The sequence below is a fragment of the Phoca vitulina genome, unplaced genomic scaffold (assembly GCF_004348235.1).
Source record: "Phoca vitulina isolate PV1807 unplaced genomic scaffold, GSC_HSeal_1.0 scaffold25, whole genome shotgun sequence".
Lineage (NCBI taxonomy): Eukaryota > Metazoa > Chordata > Mammalia > Carnivora > Phocidae > Phoca > Phoca vitulina.
In genome coordinates this window covers 43,978,902-43,995,760 of record NW_022589728.1, presented here as the reverse complement: position 1 = coordinate 43,995,760, position 16,859 = coordinate 43,978,902, and the positions used below count along the sequence as shown (strand labels likewise).

The 16,859-nt window shown below is 50.4% G+C and overlaps 1 protein-coding gene across 2 annotated transcripts in view; it reads right to left on the bottom strand.

The window, feature by feature from the left end:
- The window catches only part of MATN2 (matrilin 2), a 128,699-nt gene that overhangs the window by 19,582 nt on the left and 92,258 nt on the right, over nucleotides 1-16,859 (bottom strand). For both annotated transcript variants that reach the window (XM_032421582.1, XM_032421581.1), the window contains exons 8-10: nucleotides 12,495-12,617; nucleotides 8,927-9,049; nucleotides 8,508-8,630 (exon numbers count right to left, since the gene is read on the bottom strand). In XM_032421582.1, the coding sequence (XP_032277473.1) occupies nucleotides 8,508-8,630; nucleotides 8,927-9,049; nucleotides 12,495-12,617 (369 nt within the window). The remainder of the gene's footprint in view (nucleotides 1-8,507; nucleotides 8,631-8,926; nucleotides 9,050-12,494; nucleotides 12,618-16,859) is intronic.

The following is a 16,859-nucleotide window of genomic DNA, read 5'->3' as shown; positions in this document are numbered from 1 at the left end:
GGGAGCAAAGCTTCTTAATGTATGTCTTTTCATATTGTTTTTTTTTTTTTTTTAAAGATTTTATTTATTTATTCATGAGAGACAGAGAGAGAGAGAGAGAGAGGCAGAGGGAGAAGCAGGCTCCCAAGGAGCAGAGAGCCCGATGCGGGACTCGATCCCAGGACCCTGGGATCATGACCTGAGCCGAAGGCAGACGCTTAACCATCTGAGCCACCCAGGCGCCCTTCATATTGTTTTGATTCTTAAACCATGTAAAACCATGTAAACCCCTTACTTATTCCTTTTTTTTTTCTTTTAGAGAGAGAGAGAGCATGTGCACATGGGGTGAGGGGCGGGGGAGAGGGAGAGAGAGACTCTCAAGCAGGTTCCACAGGTTCCCCATCTTGGGGCTCAATCTTATGACCCTGAGATCATGACCTGAGCCAAAATGAAGAGTCAGGTGCTTAACTGACTGAGCCACCGTGGCGCCTCAACCCCTTACCTATTCTAAAAATAAGCTAAAATTTAAATAAAAATTCTTATGGGGAACAAAGGATTTACAATGAAAAGTTTGCTTCTCTCTCACCTTTGACACTCTACATCATTACTTTTAAAGCCCGCACCATCATTTAATCAGTGTTTTATTGGACGGGCATTTAGGTGGTGCCTAGTCTTCTACTATTATGAACATTATTGTATGAATATTCTTGTGCATATAGTTTTACATACAATGTGAAGGCATATTTGAAAGATAAATATCCAGAAGCAGAAATGCCTAGTTAAAAGGCACGCACATTTAAAAGCTGATAAATATTTCCAAGTTGTCCTCTAACGAGGTTACATCAGTGTAAGACAGTCTCGGCTTCAGGGGATCTAGGGTACCGCCAGGGCATCTGGTTGCTTTAAAAGCCCCACAGGTGATTCCAATAAACTACCAACGGTGAGATGCTCTGTGCCTCCACCATCAAGAACCAGACACCACTGTCTTTCTCTTGGGCTGTTGCATCGTCTACTAACTGGTTTCCACACACTCTCTTTTACCCCCTCCAATCCATTCCCTCCCCTCGTCCGAAGTCCTCTTTCCAAAATGCAAATCTTCTCACATCCCTTCCTCCTTCTGCCTGAGATTCTCAGAGTCTTCAGAAAAGACAGAATCCCTGCAGCCTCATCTGGCCTACCCTCCCCCCAGCTCTGAGCACTGTCTTTCAGTGCGTACCTCAGTATCCAGCCAGGGGCCCTCCCACCACCGTGGTCTACACAGCCATTCCTCTGCTTCTCCTTCTTCACCCTCCCCCCTCCCCATCTCCTGAGGTCTTCCTGCACCTCCCCACGTGGGGCCTCAAAGCAGCTGGAATCCACCCCTCTGATAATATCACTGCTGTCACCGAAAAGGGAGTCAGGTGTTGGTTTGGGTCTTCACCTGCATCCTCACTGGGCTGTGCTCACACGGGCTTTGATCAAGAGACCACACACTCACTGGACCCGCCCTTCCCTCCTGCATCTCGCAATCCCCAGTGTAATGCCTGATACACAACAAGCTCCCCACCGAGCGGGGAGCCCGACGTAGAACTCAATCCCAGGACCCCCGGATCTGGTGAGTAAAAGGAAACATTTCCTCAGTTTTCTACTTTGAAAATTAAGGGTAACCGGACCCTCCACCCAGGGGTTTTGTGCAGATGTTTTATTTTTTTATTTTTATTTTTTTAAAAGATTTTATTTATTCATTTGAGAGAGAGAGAGAGAGAGAATGAGCAGGAGAGAGGCAGAGGGAGAGGGAGAAGCAGACTCCCTGCTGAGCAGGGAGCCTGGTGCGGGGCTCAATCCCAGGACCCAGAGATCACGACCTGAGCCGAAGGCAGACGCTTAACCATCTGAGTCACCCAGGCGCCCTTTATTTTTCTTATTTTATTAAAGATTTTATTTGGGGAGGGGCACCTGGGTGGCTCAGTCAGTTAAGCATCTGACTCGACCTCAGCTTAGGTCTTGATCTCAGGGTCATGGGTTCAAGCCCTGCATTGGGCTCTATGCTGGGTGTGGAGCCTACTTAAAAAAAAAAAAAAGAAAGAAAGATTTTATTTTTGAGTAATCTCTGTACCCAACGTGGGACTTCAACTCATGATCCCAAAATCAAGAGTCACATGCTCTACTGACTGAGTCTGCCTGGTGCCCCTAAGATTTTATTTTATCATTTCATTAAAAATTTTATTTTTAAGTAATCTCTACACCCAGTGTGGGGCTTGAACTCATGACCCCAACATCAAGAGCTGCATGTGCAGGGGCGCCTGGGTGGCTCAGTTGGTCGAACATCTGACTTCAGCTCAGGTCACGATCTCAGGGTCCTGGGACGGAGCCCCATGTCAGGCTCCACACTCAGCAGGGGGTCTGCTTGTCCCTCTGCCCCCCACCCAGCTTGTGCTCTCTTTCTCTCCCTCTCAAATAAATAAATAAAATCTTTAAAAAAGAGTTGCATGTGCAGATGTTTTAAGTGAGAACCCTGTGGAGGGTGGATGCTGGGTGGTCCTCACTCTCTCCCCCACACCAGCCTTGCAGAGTGAACACTTCATATTTGCTCAGCAAAATGTCCAGTTCCTGCCTATCCGGGATGTTCTGGGTCACTCATAAGTTAAGGAACCACATGTGGTAAATTAGAAAATGCCCAAGGTGTACTGTCGTCAGCTTCCTGACCACAGGTTCTGGCTGCTTCCTATTCAACCAAGTCTGGAAACCAACTTGGAGTCAGCTTCCGCCCAGAGCCAGATACTCCCCTGCAGGAAAGTACTTCAGTGTTTCCCTAACGGGCAGTGGGAGCCACCATCCCTGACTCACGATCATGGGGCGCCTTCAGCCCAGGTAGAATGGTGGGTACCCCAGCAAGGAGTTCATCCATTCAGCAAGTGTTTCTGGAGCGCTTGCTCTGTGCCAGGCACCAGCCTCGTCTTTGGGCTGGAAGGGGCCCGGTAGATTGACTGATCCAACCCTTTATTTTAGAGCTGAGGAAACAGATGGCCAGAGAGGGGAAGTGACCTTCCCAAGGTCTCTGAGTCGGCAGAGGTGAACTGCGTCAGCCGTGCTGGGGGCAGAGCTGGGATTAGACCACAAATCTACCACCTTCATGTTTCCTGGTCCAGTGGCACCTGCGGTGGCCATCCTCGCTCGGCAGAGTCTACTCAGGCTAGGAGATTCTCAGAAGACAAAAGAAAATCATTTCCTCAAGGGAGGTTGGGCCTCCACACAGTTTCATGTAACTCAAGGCTGTAGGTGAACTGTCCCGCCTGCCCCTCCAGGTCCCGTTCTCACCTGCTGCCCTCTGGCGCTCAAATCTCAACACCCAGCGCACTCACTCTCTGGGCTTCTGCATGCTGTTTCCTGTGCCTGGGAAGTTCTGCCTCCTCTGTCTTAGGCTGTTCTGGCTGCTATAACAGAATGCCATAGACGGGTGACTTGTAAACAGCAGAAATTTATAGCTCGCAGCTCTGGAGGCTGCAAGGTTGGGTGAGGACCCTCTTCCAGGCTGGAGACTTCTCCCTGTCTCCTCACATGGTGGAAGGGACTGGTGGGGGGACTTCTGTGGGATCTCCTTTATTAGGCCACTAATCCCATTCATGAGAGCCCCACGCTCATGACCTAATTACCCCAAGGCCCCACCTTCTAATATCATCAGCTTTGGGGATTAGGATGTCAACATACGAATTTGGGAGGACACCACCGTTCAGTCCATCATACCCTCCATCTCTGGCTAGCTCACTCCTTCAATCTCCAGATGTCAGATCAACCACCTCTTTCTCAGGAAACTTTCTCTGGACTAGCTGAGGGTCCCTCTGCCCCATGCTCCTGCGCGCTTCTTCTTCCCACATCACATGAAAGATTTTTAATTTCTTTCTTCCCTGAGAAACTTGAAACCCTGTCAGGGCAGAAACGGAACTGGCATCAACCCCAGGCAGAGAGGCCCAGTGCCCAGCACGATGTGCCCAGAACTCTGCAGGTACAGGGTCAATACCTGTGGAGAATGAGAGCAAACGGACCGAGAGCTTAAGGAAGGGCCCAGACTCAAACGCAGAGACGAGAGTGAGGACCAACTACTGGCAACCAGCACTTAAATGAAACGGATGAGAGGAGGTATGAAAATCTCAGGATGCACGAAGAATACATTTTCCCTCCAGGAGAAGAATCCTTTTCTTTCCTCCTTAAGGGAGGCAGGTCCACAGCTTTCATTCAACCCCTGTCCTGAGTGGGATCTACAATCTGTGATCAGGATGATTACAGGTTTGAGGACAGAGCAGGGGTGTTTGGGACCCACGTGTGGCCGCCCCACGTGCTGACGGACTGCTGCGCTCCCATCTGGATCCCACACCCCATGAGTCACGGGGGTCTGCGGCACAGCTATCCCAGGCTCATGCGTTCCACGGACTCGCACCTCTGGGTGATGACAGACGGCAATCCTGAGTCTGCGGCTCCACGTAGGAGGTTGTTAAAACCGACCCAGCCCCGGAGGTGGCCTGCCAAGAGGGTAACGAGGGCCCAGAGATGGAATTACACCATTTTCGGGCGTTTCCTATAATAAAACTAGGAGCAGCCAATCATTTGCTAACTCTGTAATGGCTTTTGCTCAGACGACCCAAAAAAACAGCTGAACGGAGACGTCCGTTTAGAGGGCACCTCACTCTCTGGGCACAAGGTCCTGAAACAGGGGACCCGGGTTCTAGTCTTGACCTTTCCACTGACCCTCGGGGCCAGCTTGAGGTGCCAGTTTCCTTCCTGTGCTTGTTTCCCACAAAAGAAACGGAAGACCTCGAAGCTTCCTTCTGTTCCTGTAATGTGAGTAGGTGAGGGTGAAGGTGGTCTTCTCCCCTCACTCCCTGCTATGGACTGAATTGTGTCCCCCTCCCCCTACCAAATTCATATGTTGAAGCCTGAACGTCCAGTGTGGTGGTATTTGGAGGTGGGGTCATTGGGAGGTAATTAGGTTTAGATGAGGTGGGGAGCCCATGATGGGATTAGGGTCCTTAGAGCTTGTTCTCGTCCCCCCTCCCCCCCCGCACCATGTGAAGACACAGTAAGAAGGCAGCCATCTGCAAACCACGAAGAGGGTTCTCATCAGAACATGACCCTGCCGGCACCTTGATTTTGGACTTCCAGCCTCCTGAACTGTAAGAAAATAAATTGCTGTTGTTTAAGCCACCCAACCCCTGGTGTTTTGTTATGGCAGCCTGAGCAGATTACAACACTCCATTTGCCTTGCTCGGGGCTGTTTCTGCCTTTCAAAGTCAAGCTGGAGGGCATCATGCCCCAACAGGCCTCCACAGCCTGTGGTGGCTGGACTAGGATTCCCAGTGCTCTGTGGCTTGTGGCCCAGATTCCCGTCAGCATCCTGCCCTTGCCAGAGACTGACAGCTGCCTTGGGGGATCATGAGTCTGGCCTCTCCCAGGGTGGCCCATCTCTAGAGCCGCTCCAACTGAAGCAGGCCCAGCCCTGGGAAGTAGGTCTCCAGGCAGAAAGGCAAAGTGCAACCTCAGCCTTCTCCTCAATGCAGGGCAGTCTAACGGTGGGAGGAAAGACCACAAAAGAGTACCTTAGGGTTTAGGGCAGTTTACAAGTTCCCAAAGCACTTCAACTTTTGTCTCTCCCTGTGCCACTTGGCAACCCTGACAGAGAGGCAGAAATCATCGTCCCAAGTTGACAGTTGAGCAATCAGATCCAGAAAGGGTCAATTCTCTTGCCCAGGGTGGAAGCAACAAGATTTAAACCCAGTCTTTGGGCTCTTAGGTCAGTATTCTTTTGGCTCTGCCACATTATTTCTCAGATCTGTGCAAAGGGTACCACGGAGTGAGAGGGCAGAAGAGGAGGTCCCAGTTGGCTGGCAGCAGGAAGCTCTCCACGGGGAATATCATCCACAGGCGGGGTTTCTGTCTGCAAGGCTGGGAAAGGAAGGCTGTGCTAAGTGGAGAAAGGACAGGGTGGAGGTACAGTGGCCGCTCAGAGAATAATGGGACTTACCCTCTTGAGGAAGAGGGATTGTGGAAGACCTGGGGTGGGGCTCAAGAGGTGGAGGAAGGGGTTCTCTGACACTGCCAAATTGAGAAAAGCAACTGGAACTTTATTTTGGGAGACAGTGGAGAGCCACTGAAGGTTGCTGGGTAGGGAGTGGAGTCTGTGCCAGGTGTCACAGGAGAAAAAGACAGGTGGTCTCTGACCATTCACTCACTCACTCAATGAACCTTGTTGAGCAGCTCCTGTGGGCCAGGCCTGGGGACTCTGACTCCAAACAAGACCCAGTCTCAAGCCCCAGGAGCTGGCAGGCCAGTGGGCAGTGTGCTCTGTGCACATCCAGCCTGGGGAATCTTTCTGATGCTGGGACTCCCTTGTAAAAGGTCTACCTCAGGGAAATCACCAGGAGCTAGCGAGGGGAGGAGGTCTCTCAGCTGCAGCTTGTAGAAGAGACTACTCCATTTCCCTCCCCACCTTAGCCTCCAGTCTGTGCATCAACCCCCCAATGCAAGAAGGCTCCTAGGGAGAACCTACAATCACAGTTTGGGGGCCAAGGACATGAAGAAGGGATGATGGGCTTCATCCCAGAGGCCGGAGAGCCCAAGGTGCCTGCAGGCATATGGGGGTAACAATGCCCACTTACTTCCAGGGCCCTGGGAACATGGGTCTGCTCTCTATGCTTCAGAGAACTTTCTGGAAAGTGAGTGAAGTGTTCTTCAGGCCATCTGCTATCAAGGCTCTAAGAGGAGGCTGCCTTTCTGAAGGGTGAAGGACACCCTTACACATTGAGCCAGGCCTGGCTGGCCCCCAGCAGGCTCCCCCCTTCCCAGCCCAGCAGGCTTTCCCAAAAATTTGGAGTCATGTGGTCAGGCTCTTTGTCATCTGGCATAGAGCTGAGAAACATAGCCCCCAGTTAACGATGGCCATGCTGAAAACAAAGGCCATTATTACAGGACAGGGCAGCCAGGCTGAATCATCCCAGGGCAGACAGACAGCCTTTAATTAGAACAGTTCAATGCCTATGTATTGGCTGGTGAGTAAAATTCATTTCTTAGGTACCACCATTCCCAGAGGATAATTCTGACCTATCTGATCATCTCAGAAGCTTTCAGAGTCGCAACCCTATATAAATATATACACATCAAAATTCACCTCTGATTGCACTGCACTTCAAATGGGAAAATGTACAACATTTAAAGTGTCAGTGGCGTCACTCGTGTGGACCAGGGGGAGGAGGGACAGGGGCGTGCAGCTGTAAGGGACAGTGTGTGTCGGGAAGGGCTGTGAGAATTTCTTAGAAGTCCTCCAGCCAGCTAATAGTCAGCTCTTCATGGTGATCACAGTAAGGGGGGCGGGGGGACAAAGGAAGGGCATGAATGATCTAAGATGATGGAAAATTAAAGCAAACCAATAAAAAAAACCAAGCATCTGGCTCTGGCATGCAGTCACATGTAGATGCAATTCCACACGTCCACCCTCCTTCTGCGTCCCCAGTGCCCACACCCTTCCGGTGTTGGTGGCAGTAGCCGTCCGGGACGCAGCTAGCAGGCTGCCAGCCATACAGGGATAACCCATTCACGGAGACTCCAGAATCTATCGCAAGCTAGGGAAACATTTTTTCATGGTCTGCAGAGAGGGGCGCACCTTAGCTCGCCCGCCCCTGTGAATGGACAATATTAAAAGGTGGATAACATAGGTTGTGGCCACCATTGTATCAGTAGTCAGGGAAGCTAGCCCTATAACCAGAAAGACCAGCAGGGTGGGAAAGGAAGACTATGGTCCTTTCCCTCCATTTCTGACGCCTTCTGTCAAAATGACTATTTTTTCAGTCTTTACCTTAGTCCACTGGGATTGCAGGGCAGATAACACAATGTTCTCGAGTAAGGAGAGAGGGAGATCTGAGGGCCATTTTTTTTTTTTTTTAATTAATGGGACAGGAGTTGGGGCCAGCTGCAAGGATATACGTACCCAGGAAACATCACTGCCAAGCTCTCCATCTGCCGATAGATTATGAGGTTGGGGGAGGGAAGGTTTCTCAGGAGCCTCCCCTTCTCCCAGGACTGACTTTGGAGTCCCATAGACCAGAACCTGAACCCACCCCTTGAACAGGGCTGACCTTGGGCTCCTTACTTAATCTGAGCGGCAGTTTCACCACAGGCTGGAGATTCCACAATACTGCCAGAGCCTGAGGCTGCATGTGCTTAGCACAGTGCCCGGCATGAAGTCAGCACTCAACAAGGGGTCTGCATGATGATTACTGTGCATCTCAGGCTGGCTACCACTTCCTGCCGGCTTAGGGGTAGAGAAGAGAAAGGCAAGAAATAGGGCTCTGTCCAGCTTCAACATGACCCCGAGGCACGCTGTAGAAGTAGGAAAAAGCTGTCTTGGGGAGGGGAGTAGGGGAAGGAAGCTCCGGGGCAGGGGGAGAAGCACCAGGGCTCAAAGCACTGAACGAGGCCTTAATGCCCATTCACACAGGCCTAGCGAAACCCACAGACGGCCTGTGCCGAGTCCCGCTTGTCACTGGACCCAGAACACTTACTGGCACAGGTCTTCCCGTCACTGCGGAGCACGTGGCCCTCAGGACACTGACAAGCGAAGGATCTGTCCGTGTTGACGCAGGAGTATTCACAACCGTGGTTGCTCAGCAAGCAATAATCCGCCCCTGCAAAGCCAGACAGCCAGGTGAGGTCGTCAGTAAGCCTTTGGGCTACTGATGATGGTAATCAAGTGACCACAGTCTTGTCTAGCTCCCCTCCCTCACCCCACAAAGTCATGAAGTCTGCTACCCCACCCCTCAAAGGCATGCAGTCCCCAGAGGACACCTCCCACCATCTCCCCGGAGCACAGAAAAGGGCAGAGGAACGACAGGACCATGAACTGCCCGCCTCTGCAGCAGCCATATTTTTCACTCCTGTTGCAAAGCTTTTCTGTAGAAGAGAAGCTTAGAGGGGGACCTACTGGAGCAGGTCTTGAGGTCCTCATTGATCAGGAAGCCTTCCGAGCACTGGCAGACGTAGGAATCCTCCGTGTTCAGACACAGCTGCTCACAGCCGTGATCCTGCTCCGCGCAGTGATCCACTCCTGCGTTTGTCACCCAGGAAAACACAACATAACCTGACAGCGCTCATCAGCAACGGGGCATTAAGAAAACCCGTCCTCCTGTGTGTGTGTGGGGGGGGTGCCCATAGGAGCCATTTACTTCATTGGCATCACAAAGAGCCCTGCTGGAAGGTTTCATTCTACCCAGGGCAACTGGCCTCTGGAAATTCAGCCTTGTTTGTTTCTTCTTCTTCCCATTTCTGTGTTTTGAGGAGTAAAGCAAAGCGTCCACACCTCCCGTGTTGGTGTTAGCGACAGCAGCTCCTTGTGCCGGGGCCTTGGCTCCCTCATCTGCAGTCCTCAGGGCTACGGGCAGGTGTGAGCCCCATCTCAGAGAGGAAAGCGAGGCTCAGGGAGGCCCAGCTGCTTGCCCAAAGCCACACAGCTTAAGAATGAGGGTGGTGGCATCAAACGAGCTGGGCTCAAATCCCACCTGCACCACTTCCTAGCCAGGCGATGCCGGGCAGTCGCTTGGCCTCTGGGCCATGGCTTCCCAACCTGAGAGACGGGGATGATGATGGTTGCTTTCTTAGGGGAATGTGGTGAGAAGGGGAGGAGTTGATACATGGAAGGCCCTCAGACTGTAGCTGGCACACGGTAATCGCTGAGGGGATGCTTATTAAGTACCGCTGGGAAAGAATTAATTGTATAGTTTCATTTTTCTCTGAAAATGACACAGAAAAAGTGCTTTCACCCCCCTTCCCAGGACACCCAGATTCAGAAAACAAACCAGAGCCACAGCGTGCGTGTGTGGCCGATCCTGGCACCCGAGCGCTGCACAGCTGGCCCCTCTGGGCAGCGAGCACCGAAGGGCAGTGAACACACAGTTGTGGTGAGCGGCGCCCACAGACGGCCCTGCAGGCTGCCTCCCAGATTTCCCCGATGGAGAAAACGCACACCCAGGGACTGCAGACACATTGAAGGCCTTGTGCCGGGCCATCAAGCAGGCCTCTTTGACTCCTCAGAAGGGCCTGGGGCTGGTGCCTTCTGGAACATTCCACTGTTGGAGGCACCTACTGCGGACTCTTGCAGGATCTCAGGAGCCAGAAGCCCAGATTCACATCTTGGTTCCACCATGAACCAGTCATGGAACACCAGGAAAGTTACTTAATCCTTTTGTGCCACAGGCTCCCCGTCTTTAAATAGATAGGACTGTAGATGATACGTCTACTCAGATGATACTCAGATACGATGGTAGATGCTTCCTAAGGCTACCGTGAGGATAAAGTGAGTGAGTGCCTGGAAAGGGCTCACCACAGCCTCACAGAGTGTGCACCTCATAAGGGCTTGCTGTCATTAGGGCCTGGGGCTCCCTGAGTACTTGAGGGAACCAGGATACCATGGCCTTCTTTGGGAATTCCTAGGAAGAAATGGCTTGGTTTATACTTTCTTGAAGCTAAGTGGTCTTTCTTATTTGATCCCAGAGAGACAGTATGGCCCACTCTCTTCTGGCCCCACTCTGAGCCCTTCTAGGCTCCCCCAAGGCACGCTGGGAGGGAGGAACAGGCCATGGCCCCTGGAGCTCCAGGTGGGCTCAGCCAGGTCATGCCCAGCCTGTCCTGGGACACTTGCCAGGGCTGTCAGCTGGCAGACCCCACACTCCTAGAAGAAGGCAGAATGTACCCAGATTCATCTTTACCAGGGCATCTCCTGCTCCCCACCAGCGTCTCATCAGGACTCAGAGACTTCCAGAAGCAAGTGTATAGCAGCACTAACTTTCTGGTTCAAAAGTCCTTTGACCTCCGAGATCAGTCCTTAGAAAGCTTACTGGAGGCACTTTGTTCCCTCTACAGACTGGAGGGGCACAAGTTTTCCTGAGGATTGCTCTGTACCTAATGCTTCATCTGTGAAACTTCCCCTTCTGGCAGTTTGTGGTCCAAATGCTCAACAGCTGCACTGTTCTCATTCACAATCTATCTCTGTCCCCAAAGCTGGAGCAGATGTGGGGCCTGCCGGGTGGAAAGCCGCACAAAGGGCCCCTTCTGTGCTGGGCCATGTCATGGAGCCCCTCTCCCAGCAGAGCAGGGTCACAGGCACCCACCACAGTGCTCATGTGCCCCCCCCCCCCCCCCCGCTGGCCTGGACCAGTGGAGACCGTGTCTCATAAAACATGACGGAACCGTCCAGCTGGCAGGGCCTGCAAGTTTCCGTGCATTTACATCACCAAATGGATATCTGTTGGGCCTCTTACACAAGGAAATTAAGAAAGCCTTCATAAAAAGTCCCATACTTCCCAGCTCCGCCCTCAGACCAGCTCTGTGGTAGCCCACATACTTTCAGAGGTCTGTCCCTTTTGGCCTCTTGTCCCAGCCTGCAGCCGCACTGGTCACTCTCCCAGGCTCTGTGGTCGTAATGAATGATTATCTTTCATTGTGTTTTCCTTGTGCCAGGCCCAGGCTAAGAGACTGAATTCCTGCTAATTCCCCTTAAAAACTCGAGCACATCAATACTGCTCTTATTGCCACTTTTCTAAACAGATGGGAAAATCAAGGCTTGGCAAAGTTAAATACCTTGCCCTGGACCACATGTCTAGTAGGTGATCATGCTTGGATTTTAGATTCTGGCAGGTCTGACTTAATCAGCGCTCTCAACAGTGAAGAATAATATTAGCTAATATAGTGCTTATTAATATTTAACAGCACTATTCTTTTTTAATTTAAATTCCATTAATTAACATATAGTGTATTATTGGTTTCAGAGGTAGAGGTCAGTGACTCATCAGTCTTCTATGATGCCCAGTGCTCATTACAACTCGTGCCCTCCTTAATGTCCATCACCCAGTTACCCCATCCCCCTGCCCACCTCCCCTCCAGCAACCCTCAGTTTGTTTCCTATGATTAAGAGTCTCTTATGGTTTGTCTCCCTCTCTGATTTCATCTTGTTTTATTTTTCCCTCTCTTCCCCTATGAGCTTCTGTTTTCTTGCTTAAACTCCACATATGAGTGAGATCATATGATAATTGTCTTTCTCTGATTGACTTATTTCGCTTAGCATAAAACCCTCTAGTTCCATCCACGTTGTTGCAAATGGCAAGATGTCATTTTTTTGATGGCTGAGTAGTATTTCATTTTATATATATATATATATATATATATATATATATATATACACACACACACCACTTCTTCCTTATCCATTCATCTGTCGATGGACATCTGGGTTCTTCCCAATAGTTTGGCTATTGTAGACATTTAGCAGCACTTTCCTAAGAGCTTTATACGTGTTGGTTCTTTTAATCCTCACAACCCAATCTGTGAGGTGGGTAGCACGAATAGTCCCATTTCATGGGTGATGAAACTGATGCAAGGAAGAGTAAGCCTGTCGGACCATCGGGCTCTCAGGAGACCCAGCAGCTTCAGAAGCGAGCCTGGGGCCTATGTGTGAACCGCGCCCTCCCATCCGAACCCCCCTGCCCCGGCACACTCACGGCTGCAGGTCTTGCCATTGGGGTCCAGGGTGTAGCCCCGGCGACAGCGACAGTAGTAACCTTCCTCCGTGTTGATGCATTCATGCTCACAGCCCGGTTTGTTCAGCGCACAGTAGTTGATCCCTGCGGGGAGAAAGGGCAGACCCTCCTGCAGGCTCTGGGCTTGTCCCAGGGCTGTGAGGTCAGCCCCTCATGGCAAATACTCAGTAAGGAAGGTGCTCTATAGGACACAGAAGACGGCTCCTGCTCTCTGGGAGCTGGTTGAAGGAGAACCTGGGATCAGAAGTCTGGATTCTTCCAGCTTGGGTCTTTTCCCCTTTTGATGGCCAAAAGCTGGTGAAATGGGTTGAGGACCACAATTCCCAGCCTGTCCCTTCTCAGGAAAGATGGAAACACCTGGAAAATCCAGTTAGTCTTTTCTTCCCCAGTTAACCTGATCACTAGGGCTCAGAGCACGTAGGGAACCAGTCTGCAGTGATATCTGACAATGACATCGGACAGCACAAGGCAGAGCCAACAAAAGCTGATCGTGCAAAAATACCCAGCTAGCTAGGGGAGGCAGGACCTGGCAGTTACATTAAGAAGGGTCCAAATGCTTAATCTCGCTCTGCATGAGATCATGACAGCCTCCATATCAAGAAAGTGGAGAAGACACATCTGATGCTTTGTGGCAGGGGGTTGTGACAGTTGTGTCCTATGTAGACATTTGCTCCCATCCAGGCTGGGTTTCTGCCAGCAGGTGGGAGCAGCATCATTACCAGGAGCCAATTAGCATTTCATTTCCCGGTAGAAAATGTTAAAGTCACAAGACCCCATGAAGAACAGGTTATAGGGGAGATGGAGAACTGGGAAAGGAAATCAAATGACCTCGTGGAGGGTCCTCATGAGACTGGTGTTGGAGGAACTGTCCCCTTAGTGGCTGAGCTGGATCTGTCTAACAGCATTGTTCTTTCTCCTGGGGATGTGGGCAGACACTGCTGGTTACCATGCCAACAGCCATTACCCTGTCTTCTCGGGACTAGAACCCTGACCCCCAAGGCATGAATCATGGCTGATCTAAGCCAGCCTGGCAATCATCCCTTCGAGGGGCTATAATGCGCCCTCCCAGGTGACTGGGGGGTGGAACTCTCCACGTGCGCAGAGTTTGAGGAGACTGAGCACGCAGAGAGCACTCTCACCACACGCAGGGAATGGCCGAAGAGGAGAGACGCCACCACAAGTGTCACTGACCCCTTGGCATTCTCTGTAACTCATCCCTTCTGCGTGAGGGGAGGCAGGATATTGTTAGCTCCGTGTGGTTTCAGTTCATCAGCCCGGAACTCATCAACAACCTTACCTGTGAGGAACAGAACTGAATGCCGGGAAACAAGCAAGGAGCTTCAATGAAGAAAAAGGGGCCTGTCAATAAAACACTGGCCACATACAAACAGACAAAAGAAAAACAAGCAAAGAGACAGCGTACAAAGGGCCCTACAGTCTGGGGCCACATAGCGGAGGGTCTGCGGGAATCGCTTCCTTACAGGCCTAGAGAAAGGTGAAATGGTTTTCAGTAAATGCTGCTTTAAAAAGCCAGCATTCAGCCACTATGGAAAACAGTATGGAGTTTCCTCAAAAAATTAAATAGAGAATTACCATAGGATCCAGCAATTCCACTTCTGCATATTTACCCAAAAGAATCAAAAGCAGGGACTTGAATTCAGCCTTAAAAAGGAAGGAAATTCTGACATATGCTACATCGTGGATGATGCCTGAAGGCATCATGTGAAGTGAAATAAGTCAGACACAAAAGGACAAATATTATATGATTCCACTTATATGCGGTAACTCGAACAGGCAAACTCAGAGACACAGAAAATCGAATGGTGGTTGCCAGGAGCTGGGAGGCGGAGATGGGAATGGGGAGTCATTGTTTAATGCGTATAGTCTGGGGAGATGACAAAGTTCTGGAGTTTAAGGGTGGTGATGGTTGCACAATAATGTGAATGTTCTTAATGCCACTGAAGTATACACTTAAAAATGGTTAGAATGATCATTTTTATGTTAGGTGTATTTTACCACAGTTTTTTTTTTTTAAAGATTTTTATGTATTTATTTGACAGAGAGAGAGACAGTGAGAGAGGGAACACAAGCAGGGGGAGTGGGAGAGGGACAAGCAGGCTTCCTGAGGAGCAGGGAGCCCGATGTGGGTCTCGATCCCAGGACCCTGGGATCATGAGCCGAAGGCAGACGCTTAACGACTGAGCCACCCAGGCGCCCCACCACAATTTTTTTAAAAGCCAACAATCTCTCTCTCTCTCTCTTTTTAAAGGATTTACTTGTTTGGGAGAGAGAAACAGAGACAGAGAGAGAGAGAGAGAGCATGCCAGCCGCACAAGTGGAGGGGAGGGGCTGAGGGAGAGGGAGAGAATCTCAAGCCGACTCCCTGCTGAGCCATGAGCTCACGACCCTGAGATCATGACCTGAGCCAAAATCAAGAGTCAGACACTCAACCGACTGAGCCACCCAGGCGCCCTGCCAGCATTATCTTTAAGAAAGATTTACATATGAAATAATTAAACTGAAAATCATTTTGATTCTTAAAGATGTGATCACTCAGCTATCTGGCAAACAGCAATGCAACATGGACTCTTCTCCAAATGGTTCCTGATCGCAAAGGTTAACTGTAGATCTTGGTCTTCTTTACATGCTTGAGTTACGTTTCTTCACATGTGTATTACTTCATCAGTATTTATTGAGTACCTACCATGTGCCCCATATGTGTTTCGGTCCCCTCGCTAACTGTAAGTGCTACACGTGGCCCAGGCTTGTGGGTAGCTTTACCTGGTGAAGCCCAGAGGGTCCTGTGAGCCCCACATGAGGTCAGCTGGAGGGACCGTCAAACAATAAATTTTAAACAGAACTTATAAGTGCCAACTCACAAGAAAGCTGGAGACTTCACTGAGAAGGTGCAACATAAAAACACGAAAGAGTAGTGACCCCAGACAGTGAATTATAATGCCCATGGAGTGGTACGGATAGCACATTTCAGAGAAATTGGACAGGCTACCAAATGTTAAAGCAGGATGTCATGTTCCTTTGGTTTAGCAAATCCAGGTCCAGAGAAGAAGAGTAGCCTGTTCAAGGTCATAGGGCCAGTATGAGTGACACTGCTAAGACCAGCCCTCACATCTCCCAGCTCGGTCCAACCTTGTGGATGCCATCCCAGCTCTTCAAGTATGATGTCTCCAGCGACAGGCAGCATCAGCCACGGGGCCAGCGTGAGCAATCCTGGAGCCCAGCACACGGGTCACACCCACATGGGATTCCGCCCTCCGGCCCCACCTCAACAGCCAGGCCAGTCCCGGTTTCTGTGCTTTACACCACCGCCTTAATAATTTATGCTTTAAAATGATGACAGTACTTTCCAGAAAAAGAAATTGTGCCCAGATGAGGAGGAAGAAGAAATCCAGCCAAGAGACTTTTCTTTAGTAGAATTCTGCCTTGAACTTTGTTTTCCACCTTAATTGGATGACATCAAATTCCTTTGAAAAATAGATTTCTTATTAGATTTGAAAATTGCCCACATCCATCCACCATCTATTAAATGTAAATGGCTGTACCCTGAGCTTGAGGTCTGTAATGCTCTTGAGACCTTCAAACTCCTAATAACAAACTCCAGACTTAAATCTAATTTCTTGTTTCCCTCTTCCACGTAATGCTCCAGAGAGACAGGGAGCGCTCACTTCCATTCACAGCTGTCTGCCATAATGGACAGAGTGCAAACATTAAGTCAGGGGCGGCTCTAAGAGGCTGACCTCAGGAGCCCAGGCTGGGTCTGCATAGACAATGGAAAATGTAACGATGAGGCAGGAAGTTGGGAGAAGGGCTGGGGAGGACATGGGGTTTTAGAAACAAATTCCATTTTTCTTGGATGAAAAAGTAGGACACCTGGCTAAAGAGGAAATGGAGCTATAATCGCTAAACATATATGAATGAGCATTAGGGACTCTGGACTGGGCCACAGCCTGCAAACAGGCCTATGTGTGGGCTCATTTGTGGTGGTCAAACTACTCCCAATGGTCACCTCCTTTCCACTCGCCCTTCTGTTCTTGACCTCCCTCCTCCCCTGATAACAATGCGTGCGTCCACTGCCTTGGACCCTTCTCTTACTCCAAGTCCCTCTCCAGGATGTGGGGGAGTGGCAGAGGTTGAAGGAATCCTAGATGATTGGTAGGAGATGAATAGCTTCAGGGGCGCCTGCGTCATGTGGTCAGCTAAGTGGCTGACTCTTGGTTTCGGCTCAGGTCATGATCTCAGGGTTGTGAGCCTCACATCGGGTTCCATGCTCAGCACAGAGATGTTTGAGATTCTCTCTCTCTTCCCCTC